Here is a 19,640-nt window from a genome sequence, read left to right as displayed (position 1 = left end):
ATATTAAATTTCTGCTTGTCAATAGGATATACAGTATGTGCTTTATAATAAACAATGGATCAATGTAGACTTACCACAGAAATCGAGTCATTCGATACTCGACAAAAGGTCATGTGTTTGCCCGTCAAAATACTCTGCTCCACTCGACGGGTGAAGAGTGGCTCCTGCCAGGGTAGTTGATTTAGATGTGACAAAAATGTCCGATCATGGAACTCCACAGGGTCGGAAATAATTAATTTGTTTAGTATTGATTCTTTGTAAAGCACGTCTTCTTCGTCCACTATACTGTATTCCTTAGCGTTTTGTAACGCCTTGATAGCAATCTGGTTTTGCTCGTCATCCACGTCGCCACCGGGTGCAAAATTCGGAAACACTGTTGTTGGGAGCAGATCCAGTATGTTTCCGTTGTAAAGAAAAAGATTCTCCACGTCTGTCATATTCATAGAGTAAAACTGAAAGACTCCAAATGTTTCGAAAAATTCTTTCACGGGTGTCATACTGTAACACCCAGCTAGTTCAATTTTCGGATAGTAGGTGATGAATGACAGACACATTTCCTGTTTCGTTGAGTAGCCTCCTAGCGTTGGACGTTTCCTGCCGATAGTCTACGGATAAAAGATGAGCTTGAGAGTTTGGCCAAGTATGGAGTTAAATTTACTTACTTCGTACGCACAATCCGTTATTAAGTAGTCACCCGGCAAAACTGTAGTTTCGTTTTCTAGTTGTCTGATCTGCTGGAAATTGTGATCATAGTTATCATCCTCGACTATTCGCGGAAGCTCCTTTTCTTCTCGCACGTGCCTAAGTTTCATTTTTCGTCCTGCTACATGTGAATGTAATGCAGCTGATACGATGTTTATACCATCTTGTGGGAAAACAACTCCTGTACACGAGGGCCCACAAATTCCAACATTCCGGTACAGTTTCTGTCCTGGTGGGATCATTTGTGTATCCGATATAGAAACACCAGAGATCATCATTCCTGCATCGTGACGGCGTACGTGTCTCGTGTAATGCATTCGAAATCCGGAATGATCTAGTACCCGTTTCGCTCGTGGATTATCATAGTGCACTTCAAGCATGTAATATTTGGCGCCTCCTTTATTACCACCGATGGGAATGCCAATATGCTCTGGCAGAAATTGCCCAGAAGCTCCGATGCCCCATGTGGCGACCGGTGTGATGCAAGAATCCCAGTCCCTGGGTGTGAGAAGATTGCTATTGCATACCGCTCCACTGCTTTTGACCCAAACATCCCAAGAGTTGGGATCCGATCCGGGGTAGGAATTGGGTGAGCACTCGAACAGAGTCATGTGATGAACAAGCGGTTGTTTGGTGGAGCTGCATTAGGAATGGAAAGCAAATTAGTAAATTCAGATAACAACCAGTGACAGTTGCTACGGTTGATTATAATTAAAGATTCTTGATAAGCATTCACTTATCAAACTGATGAAGATGAATAAGTTTTTCAAAGTGAGATTTCTGTAGATTATTGAATGCGTTTGAAACAAAGCCTCTGTTTTCCAAACTGACCGGAAGATTCAAGAGAGTTAGAGTTTTTCGTGTTATAATACTCTGGTACCCCGCTAGTTCCGTCTGCTGTCGTATTCGCGCTGCGTTGTTTATTTCAACATCAGCGCTAGCGTACGTGCATGTGGCAAATTTGGAACTACAAAATATGTATGAGATTACATGAGAGCGCCCCAGGCGGTGTTGTCGCGCGATAACTACCATTAGATTGAAGATTTGAAATGATCGTTTATTGTGGCGATGTAGCTAGCACAGACTAACAGACGTAACACTGGAATCTAGCGCCATCGTCACAAAAAAAGATCATTTTAAATTCCCAATCCAATAACAGTCTTCGGGCGACAATGCCGCTTGGGGCGCTGTCATGCAATCTCTTACACATTTTGTGGTTCCCCATTTGACACATGCCGTAACGCTAGCGCTGATGTCGAAATACATGACGCAGCGCGAACACGGCAGCAGGTGGTGCTGGTGTTACTAACGTAAAGTACTGAAATCGTCCGAACGACTACTTTATTGAAAATTTGTTCGAAGTGTTATGTCTGTTAGTCTGTGGAGCTAGGTTCCAATGTTACGTCTGTTAGTCTGTGGTAAACCTATAAGCTATTGGGTGAACTAAACAAAAGTCCCAGAGTTCAAATATCTTTTGAACTTTTTCTCTTCTCAATGGATGATAGAACAAGCACTGTCAATGTGTGTGTTTAAAGCGATGTCACGGAGGGTATTTTCATTGCCCTTGAGTGCTTATACAAAACGAAAACCCACAGTGTCTCAAATAAAACAGACTTCGTAAGTTCTCGGAAGCCCGCTTGCTTACACGTGTTTTCTCAAAAGCTTCTTTTCTACAAAAGTACATATGAAAAAAACATTGCAGGTGGTTGTATGTGATGACTACCATCAAGCTATCCATTCTTATACCTTTGCCGATCTCATCGTGGCGACTAATGCTTGTGTGCTCCCCGAAACTGCAAGCCCTCGGTTGCCTCATGTAAAGCAAAGCAAAGCCTTGGTGCTACGTTCCGTATCGGAACTCAACCTTCTGTTTATTATACACAGACTTCGCAGCCAACTGTTAAGTGCACAGGACAATTGCGCATCGTACCACGAGACCAGCTGGGAGAGTTGCCCCATGTACCGAAGTTAAAAACCATCGGCTCACGTGTTAACGAATGGATCTCCAGTGTTTTGTCTTTAGCGCGCGACGAAAGGTAATACGAATTGCCCTGTGTGGTGTGTTTGTTAGCAGATGAGCCGCCCGCGTTCTGGAGTGCTGTGTTTTCTCCATGCCTGAGCATCGGGCAGCTACATTCCAACAAAGTTGTGACCCCATCAGCAAGCTGTTAACCGGCTCCATAGTACAGGGTAAAATGCGCCTAGGCGTGGTGGGGTTGCAGCGGGTAAACACTAGGATGTACGAGTTGAGGATAAAATGTCGGTTCCTTAACTACAGCATCATCAACGTGCACTGCCCACATGAAGGAAAACCCGACGATGAAAAAAGAAGAATTTTATGCGCAGCTGGAGCGGAGATAGTCTAGCTGCTTGCGACGGTACCTGAAAATCGTCAAATTCATCGGCGCATTATGATCGAAAATCGTGTATTTTTTGGTCTCCTGAAAATCTCTACGGCCATGATCCACCTTTGGACTGCAGATAGAGAACGGAGCGTAGAAAAGGTAAATGAACCACGAACTGCAGGAGCTGTTTGGGGAGCTATATATCGCCCACACCGCTCAGATTGACTAAATGCGATAGGCTGGGCATTTTATGATCATGTCGGACGACAGCTCAGCAAAGATGGTTCTCGAAACCAATCCGTCATGGACGAGACGATGAATCGCACAGCGGGTAAGGTGGATCGATCAGATAGAAGACGACCTACGTACCATACACAGATTTCAGAGTTGGCGAACTCTAGCCCTGGACCGAGTAGAGTGGAGAAGGCTCTTACGTACAGCAAAGGCCACACCACGGCGATCGGTCTCACGTCCGACTGTCCAGTATTTCAGACATATACCAGGAATGGTCGGCCAGCCTGCCGAGCATCTAATCCGCGAGCGACGACGGCCGTTTCGAGGTTAAGGAGGAGGCAAGAGTTCCGAATGAGGAACTCATCGTGATCGCCAACTCCCTAAAGATGAGCAAGGCACCGGATGGTATCACTAACCTGGGAGACCTCCAGGGGACCCATCGGCATATAGCCCTATCTGCCTGCTGGACACTGCGGACAAGGTGCTTGAGAGGATCATCCTCAACAGAGGTGAGGTACACGGATGGTAAACGACCTGGCAAGTAATCAGTTCGACTTCCGGAAGGGTCGGTCCACGCAGCATGCTATCTTCTCCGTCACTAAGACGGCGGAGGTACCACTCCAGCGCAAGAGAAGGGGAATATGCTATTGCGCAATCGTCACGCTCGACGTGAAGATCACGTTCAATAGCGCCAGCTGGGAATCCATAGCGCTCCCACTCAGGAGCATTTATGTACCGGTGTACAAGATTCTGGAAAATTATTTCCAGAATCAAGTACTTGTTTACAACACGGAGGAGGGTCAGAAGTGCGTCCCAATCACCGCAGGAGTTCCGGAAGATTCCATCCTGGGCCCGGTGTTTTGGAATGTCATGTATGACGGAGTGTTGAAACTTAAGTTCCCTGTAGGGGTTGTTATCGTCGGCTTTGCAGACGACATAACGCTAGAGGTTTACGGTGAGTCGATCGAGCAGCTCGTTTTGACGGCCGCGCACTGTTTACGCAAGGTCGAGGACTGGATGCGCTCCAGGAAACTGGAGCTAGCGCATCATAAGACAGAGAACACGGTTGTGAACAAGCGTAAATCGGAGCAACAGGCAGTGGTCAGAGTCGGACACTGCACCATCACCTCAATGCGGTTTTCAAAGCTCTTGGAGGTTATGGTTTACGACAAGCTCATGTACGGGAGCCCACATCGACTATGCTTGTAGCAGAGCCTGATCGGTTATTGCATCACTATCTCGTATGATGTTCAATAGCTCAGCGGTTTATGGTAGCAAGCGAAGACTTCTTGCCAGCGTGGTTTCATCCATACTTAGGTATGGTGGGTCAGTGTGCTCCAGAGCTTAAGGTACTAACAGTTACCGCGGTAAACTGGAAAGTGCCTGAGAGTTGCGAGTGTGTATCGTACGGTGTCTTACTATCTGTGTCTTGTCCGGCATGATGCGGTAAACCTATAAGCTCGCCATCAAGGAGGAAAAAAAATGCCTCGACCAACGTGACACAAGGGGCATACGAGATACTAGAAGGTCTTTCTCGATGTCTCGAAGGACAGATGGACGCACCGACTTATTCCGGGGATATCCGGTTGGGTCGGGAGGCGAAGTGAACTTCCACCAGTCACAGCATGTCTTCTTCGTACGCCCCTGTTTCGTAAGAGCGAGGAGCGACAGGATTGATGTGAGCGGGCCTACATCGGACAACCTAGTCCGGAGGATGTGCGACGATCTGGAAATCTGTAGCGCGGCTTGTGCGGCCGCCTTCCAGATCGTCCTGGAGCTGCGACGTGTGTGGTGGGTCAACCACCAACACCTCAGCGGTAGCTGACTACCAGTTTTCAGGTAGTTAGCTAGGAGGTTATACGAGTGAAAAGGATGCATCACGCATAAAAACCACTCCCCAATGTAATACTTAATCGTTCTTCTGGGAAGACCAGGGCTGGAGACTGGAGGGGTTTTGGTGGGTCGGGATAGGGATCAGCAGGTGTTTGGGGGAGTGTAATTACCCCAGCATCTCACCCCTATTTTCATCCTTACACCCTTAGTTCTCTTCTCAGGTGTCTGTTCGCATATTTTCGCGCCTCCTTTGAAAAAAAAAAAAAAAAACACCACGGCTTGAGACTGTTTGGTAAGGTATGTAATGTTCACTGAATTCACAAAATATAGACGTCGTTCTTACAATTCGCGAAAAATCGAGCACGCCAATGCCAAGCCATTATTCACACTGACGGTGATCGGAGCCTGTTATTAATGTATTTGCATTGACAAACTTTATTATCTTCATGCATCGGTTATTTAGTTGTGTACAATAGAGAAAATAACAGCACTATCAATTTACTGTTATCTTTTCTAAATTGCAAATGCTGAAAAACGCATCATAAGTCAGTTTTTATAGTGGATTATGGAAAATTGAACTTTTCAGTAGCCTTGTGTTTTTGTGCTTAGACGGGAAATGCTCTGCTTGTTTTTGTATATAGTTTTTTTTATAGCGAATCCGATTTGTTTTTTTTTTCTTGGCAAGAATTCTGTTTGAGATTGCAAACCAGCAGTCTCTTAGGGGTAAATTCAATAACGGCGGTGCTCTCGCTGATACTGAAACTCATATTCACTACGATTTGTACAGTTCTATGGGAAATAAAAAAAATCAAGTCGCATTTGAAGAAAACAGATTGAGTCAGAATGGTCATACTTTTCAATTCTTAAAATTATTTTTATTCATCAAGCCAATTTGTAATTATTAAACTCATATCATTTGGCCGAAAAAATGTTTGATATTAAAAATAGTCAAGCTCGGTTAATTTGAATTTAGTAACGATGATTATTCTTTGCACTTAGTAATTTCAAAGCTGATAAGAATAAATCGAACCGCGCCAACTTTTGTAATGCACAACGACAGGTAAGGTATTGGGACTGTGAAGAAAACTGAAGTGTTGAAGGGAATATCATAGAGATTGAGGCACTGTCCTTTGAGAAATCAGTAAAACTGGTATGAAGGACAAAGATGAACTTGGAGACGCGCTGCATACTTGTTGGATGTGTCGTAGCAATAACTTTTTTTATTCACACAACATTTATTTGACACGGCACAATCCAGGCAATAACATTTATCGTAGGTAACTTTATTTTATCGTAGAAAAGAATCTAGAAAAAAGGAGAAGGGTCCCGAGAGTATACCATCACTTGACTTCGAATGGCTTACTTTTGTAATGATTCGATCTCATGTTTTGAAACTATGGCTATGTTCAATAGCGCAGCAAAACTTATATGCAGTTTTTTTTTCTGTAGGAGCCTATGACCACTGCTACCATTAGTTAGATATATTTTGGTATGATATATATGCAGTTTAGACGAACTGATAAAATTTTCAGAAAAAATATAGAAGTCTTTACAAAGTAAAAATAACCGCTCCCAACACTCGCTACCGGTTGATGAACCGGAATACTTGCAAAAGTTAGATGTGAACAAATCAAATGAATGACAACATAATTGTACTTTTTTACTGCTGGTAGCATTTCTTATACACCAGGTAGCATGAATTTTGGCTAGTGCTAGTGTGTCAGGAAAAAATCAGTTCTCGATAATCTATTTTTATGCTTGTCAGAAATAACTTACCTCTCTTTGGTCAGAATGGCTTCGTAACCAATTATGTGGTGCTTTTCGCGCAGAGTGGGCGCTTTCAAAATTTTGCACCAGTACAGCGTATCCATGCTGGCATCGATGGAAACGTTTTTCACAGTCACGTCCCATTGGCGGATGTCATGTCGCACTGTAGGATCCGTCGGTTTTTTGAACAGCGGGCCGAGAAATTGTATCGATCGTGCACCACGGTTTTTGCCGTGGTCCTTCAGATCACCATGAACCGGATCTCGGTCGCCGTAGGACCACAGCACTTTCATCGTGTCGGTCTGAAAATAAAAACAAATTTAATTTATTTTTAATTATTTTTTCAGAAGTGAATGTTATTTGATGTTCACATTTATGACGGTGGCTATTTATATTCGAGTGTTTGTTCAATTTTGTTGAAAACATACATGTTTATTGACATCTTGAACTTGTCTGTTATACGTAATTGTGCTTTCATATATACTTTGTTAAGGATTATGCAAAGATCGCCTAATGCTGTAAAAGCACCGGGTGGCAAAATTAACTTTACTCATCAGCAGCTTTACGTCACGGGAAAACATAAAAGACATATTTATAGACATGTCCGTCGCGTGAAAATCCGAATCCGGCGAAAGTGACGACCATAAAACGGGTCGTCAACTTTTGACTCCCACACTTGTTGTGGGCTCTTATTTCTACCGGTAAACTACCTTCTTCGTCCCATCTCTTGTCGAGCCGGTTTAATGAAACCAACGGATGTTTCCATGTTGGAACTTCCTCGCGATGGATGGGTTCAACTTTAGGAAAGAAACCATACCGGCATTCCGCTATAGTGCAAATCTGATGAATGAATTTTGTATATGCGTAGCGTAACATATTTTCGACGAGGGCTGGAGTGTCGTAAGGAAAAGCAGTTGATACTTTTAGAATTATTTTTAGAAACAATGTCAGGTAACGTGTATGCGAGTAGAGTTTAAAATGTCAAAGGAAATTGTTCGTAAGTTACAAAAACGATATTTTGTTTATGAAAAAGATTATATCAGAGTGAGTGGCTGAAATGTTGTTGTGTGTTGTGTTGTGTTGTTGGTTGTGGTTTATATTTGCAGTTTAAGAAAATTCATGCTTGGTTAAAAGATAGAGTTTATTTTTTGATTACCTTAGATGAGGATTATAGCTCCTAAGTTAATGAGGTTTGCATTGATGAGTTGTGTATTGCTACGGTATGTGTGTTTTTGCTTTACTGGCGACAATGAATTCTACCAATAGCAGTACCTTTACCAGTATTCTGTAAATAGCTAACAGTTAATAGTTGTATTGAACCTATCTTTAATTTAGGATAATTTGAAATACTTGACAACAGATAAGGTGCAGGCATATGTATTTAAATGCACAACAAGTTAAGTTTGAATAATAAAGTAATATGGGAACCTACACCTGGAATTAGGAATAAATTATTTAAATTAATTGGATCGAATTATTCAATGTTAGCAGGTAGGAAGCATTTGACAATGCTTTTCATGAATGTATAGAAAAAGCTATGCAAAAACGCGGTTTCGACATGTGCATCTCAAATAGGACACTTGCGATGTTAGCAAACCGGTTGATCACAGCCAAATTAGGAAGATCAACATTACCGACAAAACCAACAAGGGATTGTCCGCAAAGAGGGGTTTTATCTCCTTTATTGTGGTCTCTTGTATCGAAGATCTTCTGAACAACTTAATAAACCTATGATACGAAGTCATCGGATTAGCTGATGACATTACTATTTTAGTTAGGGGTAAATTCGGGTCTACTATTTTTAATAGACTGCAATCCGCTTTAAATTACACACTCAAATGCTGTAACCCGGAAGGATTAAACGTCAATCCTTCTTAAACAGTCATATTCCCATTTACAAGAAATAGAAAGTATAATATTGCAACTCTTAAGTTGGGAGAAACACAGTTGGTGCTATCCAAGCGAAGTAAGTACCATAAGCTCAACTGGAACGACCATTTAGAGTATGCAATCTCAAAAGCAAATAACGTTCTTTGGGCTTGCAGCAATACATTTGGCAAAGAGTGGGATAGTGAGACCGAGAGTAACATATTCGCTAGTGTGTTTTTCTAAAACTACACAAATATCAGTTCAAAAAAAGCTAGATAAACTTTAACGTCTGACATGCTTATCAACAACAGGAGCAGTGGCCAGTGCATCCAAAGCCTTAGAAGCTCTTCTATATCTTCTACTTTTGCATCAATATGTACAACTTGAAACCGAAAGAGGTGCTCTTAGGCTCAAACGTGTTAAAACTTTTCAGGAAGGGGATCTAAAGGAAAATTTACGAATCCTCAAAGATTTCCAACTGAACACCTTAGTAACCATGAATAAAGACTGGATGGACTCTTGGACTAACTTCAATGTTCCTTTCAAAGTGATTGAATCCAATCACAGCGAATAGGAAATAGGAGGTCCTAAATTCCGTCCAAGATCAATCATATTTTTAACAGACCGCTCTAAAATGGGCGAGTCTACAGGCGCTGGGGTCTTTGGACCAGGTATCAATATATCAATTCCAATGGGACAGTCGCCCACAGTTTTTTAAGCTGAATCAAATGCTATTTTTAAATGCACGAATATTTGCTTGGCTAGGAAGTAAAGGTATGGCAATATCTGTATTTTCTCAGAGAGTCAAGCTGCCCTCAATTCATTAAAAGCATACACATGTCAGTCTAAGTTAGTTTGAGATTGTATTCTATCCCTCCGACAACTATCTGAAACAAACGATGTTAATCTATACGATCTCTCAGCAAGAATTGATTCTTCAACTGCATCGGGCCGGAGCCATTCTGTGGGGTATCTTCATGCTGTTCGAAATCTGAGCTCAGAGGCTGGAAATCAATGATGATTGATTTCCTACAAAGCAAGACAATCTAAACTATTCATTACACCATGTAATAGAATCACACGCAACCTACTCAGTATGAATAAAGCGGATCTGAGTACGTTAAAGCCTACTGACTGGACAATGTACGAGTGGGTATCGCCTTAAAAAAATAGGTAGACTGACAGATGTCATTTGTCATTTCTGTAATTGGGGTGAAATGCAAAATGCACAGCATGACAAACATCTGAGCATGTTTTGAAATAGCGACGTGTTTACTGTTAATGCGAAATAAAAACAGTCAGTTTTCAGTTTCGCACTCAGAACATTTCAATAGATTTAAATAGAAAACAAACAAGGGTCTTGCACATGCAAGGATTGACTAACATCGAGATCAAGAGGAAGCTGTCACATCTGAATTTAAGCAGATTATTCGGACCATCAAGCGTTTCAAGGATACTGGCACGGTTGTTGCCAAGAAGAAACCTTGTAAAAAACGGAGTGTTCGGACTCCAGCGGTCATCAAAGCAGTGAAGGAACGTTTTCTGCGAAATCCAGTCCGTTCGGCAAAAAAATGGCGTGTGAAATGAACATGAGCCACACCTGCATGCAAAATGTTATCAAAAAGAACCTTGGATATTCAGTTTTTAAGAAGCAGGAAATTCACGGATTAACTCGTAAAAATATTGCCGGCAGGGTTGCTAGATCTCAGTTGTTGCTGAAGACGCACGCAGGTCACAAGTTATTTACTTTAGAGGCAACTTTGAACAAGAAAAATTACCCTGTTTATGGAGCATGTCTTGTGAAATACCAGCCGATAAAAGAGCAGTCGAGTGATATCAAAATGCGTCAGCTGTGATGGTTTTAGGAGTTATATCGACCTAAGGGAGATTATCATTGCTATTCATTGACAGGGGAGTGAAAATAAACAAGGAGTATTACTTGCAACACGTTATCAAAGGCCATTTGCATCCTTGAGCTAACATGTTTTTTGGGAAAGACGGCTTTTGCTTTCAACATAAATAATGCATAAGGCATTGATTGTTCTGAAATGGTGTAAGCAGAATTTGTCTTGTTTAATCAGTTCATCTGAATGGCCTGCATCGTCACCCGATTTGAACCCGTTAGACTCCAAATGTTGGGCATTTGATTAAGGACACATTTAAAAAACGTTTAGTGAAGATTTAGGACGGAATGCCGAACGAAATTGTGTATGCGGCTTGCAAAAGCGTCTACGGGCCGTTCTCGAACACAAAGTTGTAAAATTTGAAATGTTGATGTTATTGCAATCGATTCCGAAGAGAAATAAAAACTGGTTTGAGTTTTATGACATATCACTTTCACTTTGCCACCCTGTATAGTTGCCTTGCATAATCAACGCTCTATGATCCTATGATACTAAAAGCTTTAATGATACTAACTTTCATTTCCGAGGGTGATTGGTTTGTTAGTCAAACTTTGTACACTGAAAGGGCCACAACTTTATTTCAAGATTAATTTTATTTTCTCAAAGATTAAGGTTTTATTTCTCAAATGCACTAATAAGGTATTAGAAGTTTCCTAATCAGTAGCCTGGAAAAAAGGGTTTTTTTCGAGGTGACAAAGGCGACACATATAAATAATATTTTGCATTTGTTTAAACGCTCCTTCCCGGCAGACTCCCCCCGTTACAATAGGTAACGTTCGATATGACCTAAAATTACGTTAAGCTGCCCACCTCTACATTTTTAAATTTGAATAAAGAGTTAAGTAACTGTAACTCACTGCGATTTGCTGGTTTACTTAAACCCAATGCACTTTGTTCGGATATAATGAACATGTCACTGCATGTGTTCGAGCTTTCGCTCCAGTAGAGAAAATCTTCGAGTTCGGCGAACCGTTACATAAATTCCTTCAGAAAGTGTCTATGCTGAATATTTAAAAATTGACCAAATCTCGAGGAACATTTCAAAAGGTCCTATCTGACATTTGTAAACAAAACCCAATATATGCGTATTCATTTAGAAGAGCTTCTTGTCTTTAAGCTTAGTGAAAAAAATATTGGTTTTTGATTTTTATAAAAAAATTAGAGTATTCGAAAAAAACGTCCAATTTGAAAAGCAACACAATATCGCACAGCTTTCTGATTGGACCTTTTTACCTGCTATTAGGCCAATCTGTTATTCGAACAAAAACTTTGACAGATGCAGATTGAACCTCGCACTTTTAACTGTTGCAAAACATGTTAAAACTCTTTATCAGTGAAATGAAGTGAAGAAGAGGAAAAATGAAGTTATCGTCGTCTAAGCTTCAGTTGTTGTTCGGTAAATTGGAGAATTATTTCGGAATTACTTAAGTTATTTGTGATACTTTGTTCTGCTAGATGCAGCCGAGAGAATTGATTTGCGTCTTCGAAGTCCAAAGACCAGAAATTGCATGGCAATTTTTTATCGCTGTTTTAGTATGAGAGTCTCCATGCAATCGACTGATTTGGAAGGTAAATTTTAATATCATAATTTATGTAAAGTTATAAATTGAAACTAACAATACGATTTTAGATCGTGAATCATCATTCGAGGCTCAGTATCAACCTCGGCCATGTAGCTATCGTCTTACTAATGGAGGTTGTCCGCACGACGGTATAGGGACATATAACTGTTCCGCTTCTTCCGCCTCCATAAGATTGGTTCTTGTGATTGTTCATATAATCACGAATATAGCAAATTACGCAATGCCTGGACGAATTTGATAAATCTAGTTTATTCTTCTTTATTGTTAGATACTAGATACTACATTATTATTTTTAATATGATTATAGATGGAAATTTGGCATTGGAAACTACGCACTGATCTCGAACATCTCGCCGTCATTGTTGTTTTTTCTCTCACGATATTTTATATTAAGAAACAAATAGAACATTCACCGTTTTATTACCGTTTCTCTGTTTTTTTTTTAATCATTTAACTATTTCAGATATTTATACATCTCTAATCCTCTTGTATGAGCTTCCACTTATCATTTTCCTTCTTGACCCCTACATCATCTTCTATGGTTATCTCACAGACGACTAAACCCTCACCACTTGCCATCAAGAATTTGATGCAAGAATAATGCTCGTTAAAAAAAGAAACCTCCATGAAAAAATATTGATAATCTATCTAAACATATAAAAATGCAGCTCTGTCTGTCTGTCTGTCTGTCTGATTCATATAGGCTTGAAAACTACCGAACCGATCGGCGTGAAATTTTGTATAAACGGGTTTTAGAGGCCAGGAAAGGTGACTAAGATAGTTCGAGACCCCTCCCTCCTCTGCAAGGGAGGGGTCCCATACAAATGAAACACAAATTTCTCTACATCTCGAAAACAAATATGGAGTAACAAATATGTCCATGTTGATTCGACACCCTTCCCTCTTCTGGAAGGGAAGGGTCCCATACAAATAAAACACAATTTTCTGCACATCTCGAAAACTCACCAAGTAAATGGAGCCAAATTTGGCATGTGGATGTTTTGAGGAGTAACAAATGTGTCCATGTTGATTCGTCACCCTTCTCTTTTCTGGAAGGGAGGGGTCCCATACGAATGAAACATAAATTTCTGCACATCTCGAAAACTAACCAAGCAAATGGAACCAAATTTGGCATATAGATGTTTTTAGGAGTAGCAAATATGTCCGAGTTGATTCGACACCCTTCCCTTTTCTGCACATCTCGAGAACTAACCAAGCAAATAGAACCAAATTTGGTAGGTGGGTGTTTTTAGGGGTAACAAATATATCCATAATGGTTTGACACCACTCCCTCTTCTACAAGAGAGGGGTCCCATACAAATGAAACACGAATTTCGCACAGCTCGAGAACCAATCAACCAAATACAACCAAATTTGGTATGTGAATGTTTTTAGAGTTAACAAGTATGTCCATAGTGGTTCGACTCCTCTCTCTCTTCTGTGAGGGAGGGGTTCATAACAAATAAAACACAAATTTATGCTTATCTCGAGAACTAACCAACTAAATGGAACCGAATTTGGCAGGTGATTGTTTTTAGGGGTAACAAATATATCCATAATGGTTTGACACCCCTTTCTCTTCTATAAGGGAGGGGTCCCATACAAATGAAACTCAAATTACGCACAGCTCGAGAACCAATCAAGCAAATGTAACCAAATTTGGCAGGTGAATGTTTTTAGGTGTAACAAACATGTCCATAATGCTTCCACATTCTTCCTTAGTCTGGCATGTCTCCAAATACCATTTCGAAATCCAAGATGGCGACTTTCCGTTTCTGAAAAATAGCGGCAAATGACCAAATACCACCCACATGGGTGTTTCCGGAATTTTTATGATCAGACAACATTCGGATTGTAAGATGTCGACTTCCGGTGTCTGGAAACCAGCCGAGAATGACCAAATACCACCCAATATGAGTGTTTCTTCAACCAGATTGACGCTCAGAGGCCAAAAATTGTCTCCTAATGCCATTTTGAAATTCAAGATGGCGACTTCCGGTTTCTGAAAAACAGCGGCAAATGACCAAATACCCCCCAATATGGGTATTTCCGGGATTGTTATGATGCACTGAAGCCACAAATCGACCTCAGACAACATTTTGAATTGTAAGATAGCGAGTTCCGGTGTCTGGAAAACAGCCGAAAATGACCAAATACCACCCAATATGGGTATTTCCGGGATTGTTATGATGCACTGAAGCCACAAATCGACCTCAGACAACATTTTGAATTGTAAGATGACGACTTCCGGTGTCCAGAAAACAGCCTAAAGTGACTAAATACCATCCAATACGAGTATCTCTGGAACGAGAATGATGCTGAAAATTGACTTCAGACACCATTATGAATTGTAAGATGGCAACTTCCGGTTTCTAAAAAACAGCCAAAAATGGCCGATTTCCATACAATATGCGTATCTTCGGAAACAGAATGATACACAGTAGCTAGAATCGACCACAGACACCATTTTGAATTCGAAGATGGTGACATCCGGTTTCTGGAAAACAGCCGAAAATGACCAAATAACACCCAATATGGGTGTTTCTTAAACCAGAATGACGCTCAGGGGCCAGAAATTGTCTCCAAATGCCATTTTTAAATCCAAGATGGCGACTTACGGTTCCTGAAAAATAGCCCAAAGGACCAAATACCACCAAATATGATTATCACCGAATCCAGAATGATGCAAGGAGCTATAAATTGACCTTAGACAACAGTTTGAATTGAAAAATGGCAACTTCTGGGAAACAGCCGAAAATAACCGAATACTACTACATATGGATATGTCCGTAATCGAAATGATGTAGAGAAGCATTAACCCTGGACACCATTTTGAATTAGAAGATGACCACTTTCAGTTTCTGGAAAACAACGAAAATAACTGAAATGCACCCAATATATATCCGGAATAGAAGTCATGTACAAAAGCCAAAAGTCGAGGATGTTGTCATTCCGATAAAACCAATCATTTTTAAACGATATAATCCAATCGCAAGGAATCAATGAATTTGAAATGTTCAAAATTATTAAATTAAACACTGAAATAGGCGGGACGAAGTTTGCCGGGTCAGCTAGTATTTTCATAGAAATGTATCTAGAATTCGAATATCCTATGACAATCCTATCGTAACATCGTTGATCATAACAAAAAAATTGGTTCTTGTCAAGCCTTTGTAGCCATTGAATCAAAGGTTCAATGTGTTACCAATTCTAACTACAAGACCTATTAGATAGGTCCTATGTGATAATGAAACAACATAGGTCCTATGTAACAAAAACATCAATAAAACCTGGAAAAATGCTTTAAAATGGCGCTGAAGACGACGGTCTTTCACTACAATAAAGATCATATACGTAAATAAATTTTGTTTCAAAATGCCTAGTCTTAATTTGCATGGTATTCATAGTTAGATAATAGCATATCACTGAAAAATTACAAACACAATTCAAAATTTCATATTTTCGTTGGAAAATCAGCATACTATAAATTTTCCTGTTTTTTTACTAGATTGTACAGAAACGTATCACAGAGTTCGCGCACTAAATTCCAAAAACCATTGGTTTAATGAGTGTCCGGTGTACTTACCCCGATTATCACGTCATGCGGATCGCACGTTTCCAACGCTCGGCGAAACGTAACGATGGTGTGTGTTAGATTTTGGAAACCACTTTCCACCTGGTAATTCTGCGTGTCATCTTGGATTGGTGCTCGGTGTGCATCCTTGCCTCCGTGACAGTCCTGGAATGAGAAAATGATACCATTAGAGCTGTAATAAATTCATTATACCAGGATGACCATTAGAAATATCTGGAATCATTTTGGCTTTGCTGTTTCTCCTGTCATGGGAACATTTGTTTCGAATACGTCTAGCTTCGTGTTAACTTTCGCTGTCTCTTGGGAAATGATAAGTTGTTATACATTCTAGACACAGAAAGGTCTAATGTTGAATGCTATACATAAAATATGATTGATTATGAAAGGGATTTTGTCACTTTCATGCATGCTTTCTATGGAACGGGCAAATAAATTTTGATCAGATTTCTATATTTCATAACCTATTCTACACTCAAGTTCGAAAGACTGCTGTATTAAACGTTAGAAATTTCAAATTTGAAGTCTTGATTGTGTTTCAATCGTCTGATCAGCATTTTTTTTATTGAAGTACAGTTTAGAAACTTAGAATATGTGAAAATCAGAAGGTTGTATTTAAAAGATTACTTTATTTAATTGTGCCTGATTTCTTATATTCCAGCATGGTGAGCACTATTAGCGATTTTACCGAATTAAAAAAAAACAGTTGAGCCAAAATTTCGCAATACAGAAATGATTTCGAGGTGAAAACATATTTTTAATTTCAAATAGAAGGTTGTGTGTAACATGATCGGAACAGCATAATGAATACAAGTGATTATGTTAAACAAACATTTTCATTTTTTTTATTCTCTTAATTGATAACAAGAATGAAAAATGTATATATTTGTAAGCAGTTTAGAATAAGTATGAAGTATGTGAGTTTAGAATAAGTGTGAAAAAAAAATATTGGCGTAGCATCCATCGTGAAGACAAATAGAATGGACCTATTAAACTGTGTGAATGAAAGTGTGCGAAACAGTAGCTATCAGTAGTCAACCTAATTTCAGACTCATTCAACTTGCGTTACGGTTGATTCCAAGTGACGATCACTGATAGACGGATGAAATTAAACATTATTATAAGCTGCTGGAACAACAATTTGAAAAAAGCACTTTTAAAGGAGAACTTTTATAATGTTCAAGTATAACTAAAAATACACTGTTAGTAAGCTGAATACTCAATGTTCTGTCTAATTGTCTGCGATTCTGCAATCAGTCGCAGTTCAAGTGCAGAGGATGTGCCCAGCTCAACTGAACGTGGTAGCAAAAAGAGTACTTTTTTCACATCGGTTTTCAAACCTTTCCTCGGTAGTGCATTGGATTTGTCTTTCTCCAATATTACGGTTTAATGCGCACACAGAGATAAACCGCGTCAGACATTGTATGGCACGTTACGGTTGCAATGCGGGTGCGCATAGAAACTCGCCGTAAACTTAATTTGATGTGATGCAACGGAAAGAAAAGTTGATGAAATGGTAGAAAATTCTCCTGTCGTTGTGCTTTCATTCAATGGTGCAGAATTCCGAAACAGGACGAGGTTATAATTGATTTTGCCTACAATTGTTGATATTGAAATTTCTGCCAATGAGAACTCTCATCCGGAAGCTTATTCAATATCTTTTTCTGTCCGGTTTGATTGAACGACCAGGATGTCGTATCTAATGGAGCGTTCCTGATTCATGGTAGAATGATTGGAATGCCTGTTTGAGTAACAGATAGGGTTGTTTGAAATCTGTTTAATTTAGGTTCTATTTCTTTTTAAAATTCAAGTGATAATCTCCAAACGGCGTTAACGGTCGAATAATATAGTTTGCAACGTGTTTCGTAACATTCTTGAAATATTATAGTGCTTGGATAACACGTTTTTAAATAGCGAGACAATTCCAATTGTGCATTCAATTCAAGTTGGAAATTATAATTCAACATGAAATCTCTGTTCAAGAGATTTAAAATTACATAATGAACACCTATATTGCGAAGCATTTGATAACTGAAAATGACACAGTTAAACCGTTACGGCGATTCAAAACCATGTCAAAACTTGGGTTCACACCCTAGATGAAAGAGCAATCGGAACAATCTGTTGAACTAAATAGAGCCCTATTACAGAAAACGAGGCTGTTGGCCGATCGAGCAGTTTTGCAGACTAGCTACTCGTCCAAAATCCAGCCGACTCGCCATCTGTAATACCAACATTGGTATGGCGAGTAACTCCCCGCTCAGCTCCTCTCCTGTAATAGGTCCCATAATTTGTTGGCAAGGTCATGGCATCGACTTGTGTTTACCCTAATAAGATTTTAGCCATTCCTATGAATTTACTGTATGCAAAGGTGCTGGCCGGGTTAGTCGCTTCTACGTTGGAGAATTCATTTAAGTCTCTGAAAAAGTTATTTTTGTTAGGGGCACTAAAATTCACAGGAATTGTTAAAAAGCTATAATCTTTAAGATTTTTTCCAGTTTGAGCTCAAGGGCAAAACCTGTGTTCCCCAGTGTGTTCAAAAAAAAAAAAAAAAAGGAAGTGTACCTAATAGAAGTTATGCAAAAGTAAGTAAATAATTTTTACAGAGCTTGGTATAGAATATGTAATACACTTCATTTCAAATTAATTTTATTCACTTTTCACTTTTTACATCTGTGAGCACGTATCCCGGCTTCTAAATTAGAAACTTTTTTCTGTGCCGTGATGAATTGTGAGAAAATAGCAAAAATACCTGGCTTTACATATACTATATTACTACCTTGGTCAGTAAATCGGCTTAGTTAGATAGATGTGTGGTCTTGTGATCCATACAGATTATTTTTTGTTCCCAAATAAATAGTAGGAGGGTGGTATTCAAGACACGACCGCATGACGTTAACTACCGTATTCTTATATTCCATTGAACCAAATATTGCAACGCTTCTTTTACAAAACTACTGTAACAAAATTTCGAGGCACCAAAAGGTACCAGTTGCCGATTATTCTCGTTTACTGGTTAGTCCGTCCAGAATTCCAGCCATTTTAGTATTTTGCAGTAGCCATTTATTACTAACAGCCACCAGCATAACGGGTGAAACCGGCACGAGATGACCGGTACTATTTTGTCTTTCCTCCTTTCAGCTGCTAACACCTAGCGCTGTCGTGAAATTAACATCAACACAAACATGCATTTTTGCAAGGTTTTTTTCAGCAGCATTTTGTAAAACAGAAAATTCAACTAACCGCTTCTATTATAAAACTGCGAGGCACCAAAAGGTACCAGTTGCCGATTATTCCCGTTTGCTGGTAGTCCATCCAGAATTCCAGTCATTTTAGTATTTTGCAGTAGCTATTTATTACTAACAGCCACCAGGATAACAGGTAAAACCGGCAAGAGATGACCGGTACTATTTTGTTTTTCCTCCGTTTAGCTGCTAACACCTAGCGTCCGTATGTAACCGGTATGATTTAGTAATGAAACTGATGGGGTGAAATGTTCGAACGATACGTTTTATACCAAGGCGTCGTCAGATTTTTTTTTTTTTTTTAAGGGAGGATTTGTTAGTAGCTTAAGTATTTATGATAAATATTAGTAAATAATGAGTATGTGTGTCCAATCACAAATGGTGACTTCTCAACACTGTTAGAAATTTGTAATTTTAATTGTTAGGATTTGTTTGCTTTCGCTATTAGGACTTATCATTCGTAGGGATTTAAACCTACTTGTCAGAAAAGGGGAAGTAAACTTACAACTAACTTAATTGCTAACTTATTGGCTATAAAGAGAGCTTATCGTAGCAATTGAGGATTG

The 19,640-nt window shown here is 39.7% G+C and overlaps 1 protein-coding gene across 1 annotated transcript in view; it reads right to left on the bottom strand.

Moving 5' to 3' along the window:
- The window catches only part of LOC129721310 (MOXD1 homolog 1), a 74,934-nt gene that overhangs the window by 2,850 nt on the left and 52,444 nt on the right, over window positions 1–19,640 (bottom strand). The window contains exons 2-5 of the mRNA XM_055673744.1: window positions 15,824–15,976; window positions 6,891–7,183; window positions 663–1,341; window positions 75–605 (exon numbers count right to left, since the gene is read on the bottom strand). Coding sequence (XP_055529719.1) covers window positions 75–605; window positions 663–1,341; window positions 6,891–7,183; window positions 15,824–15,976 — 1,656 coding nt within the window. The remainder of the gene's footprint in view (window positions 1–74; window positions 606–662; window positions 1,342–6,890; window positions 7,184–15,823; window positions 15,977–19,640) is intronic.

The sequence above is a fragment of the Wyeomyia smithii genome, chromosome 2 (assembly GCF_029784165.1).
Source record: "Wyeomyia smithii strain HCP4-BCI-WySm-NY-G18 chromosome 2, ASM2978416v1, whole genome shotgun sequence".
NCBI lineage: Eukaryota > Metazoa > Arthropoda > Insecta > Diptera > Culicidae > Wyeomyia > Wyeomyia smithii.
The sequence above is the reverse complement of the archived record's forward strand: the minus strand, read 5'-3'. Positions and strand labels throughout refer to the sequence as shown.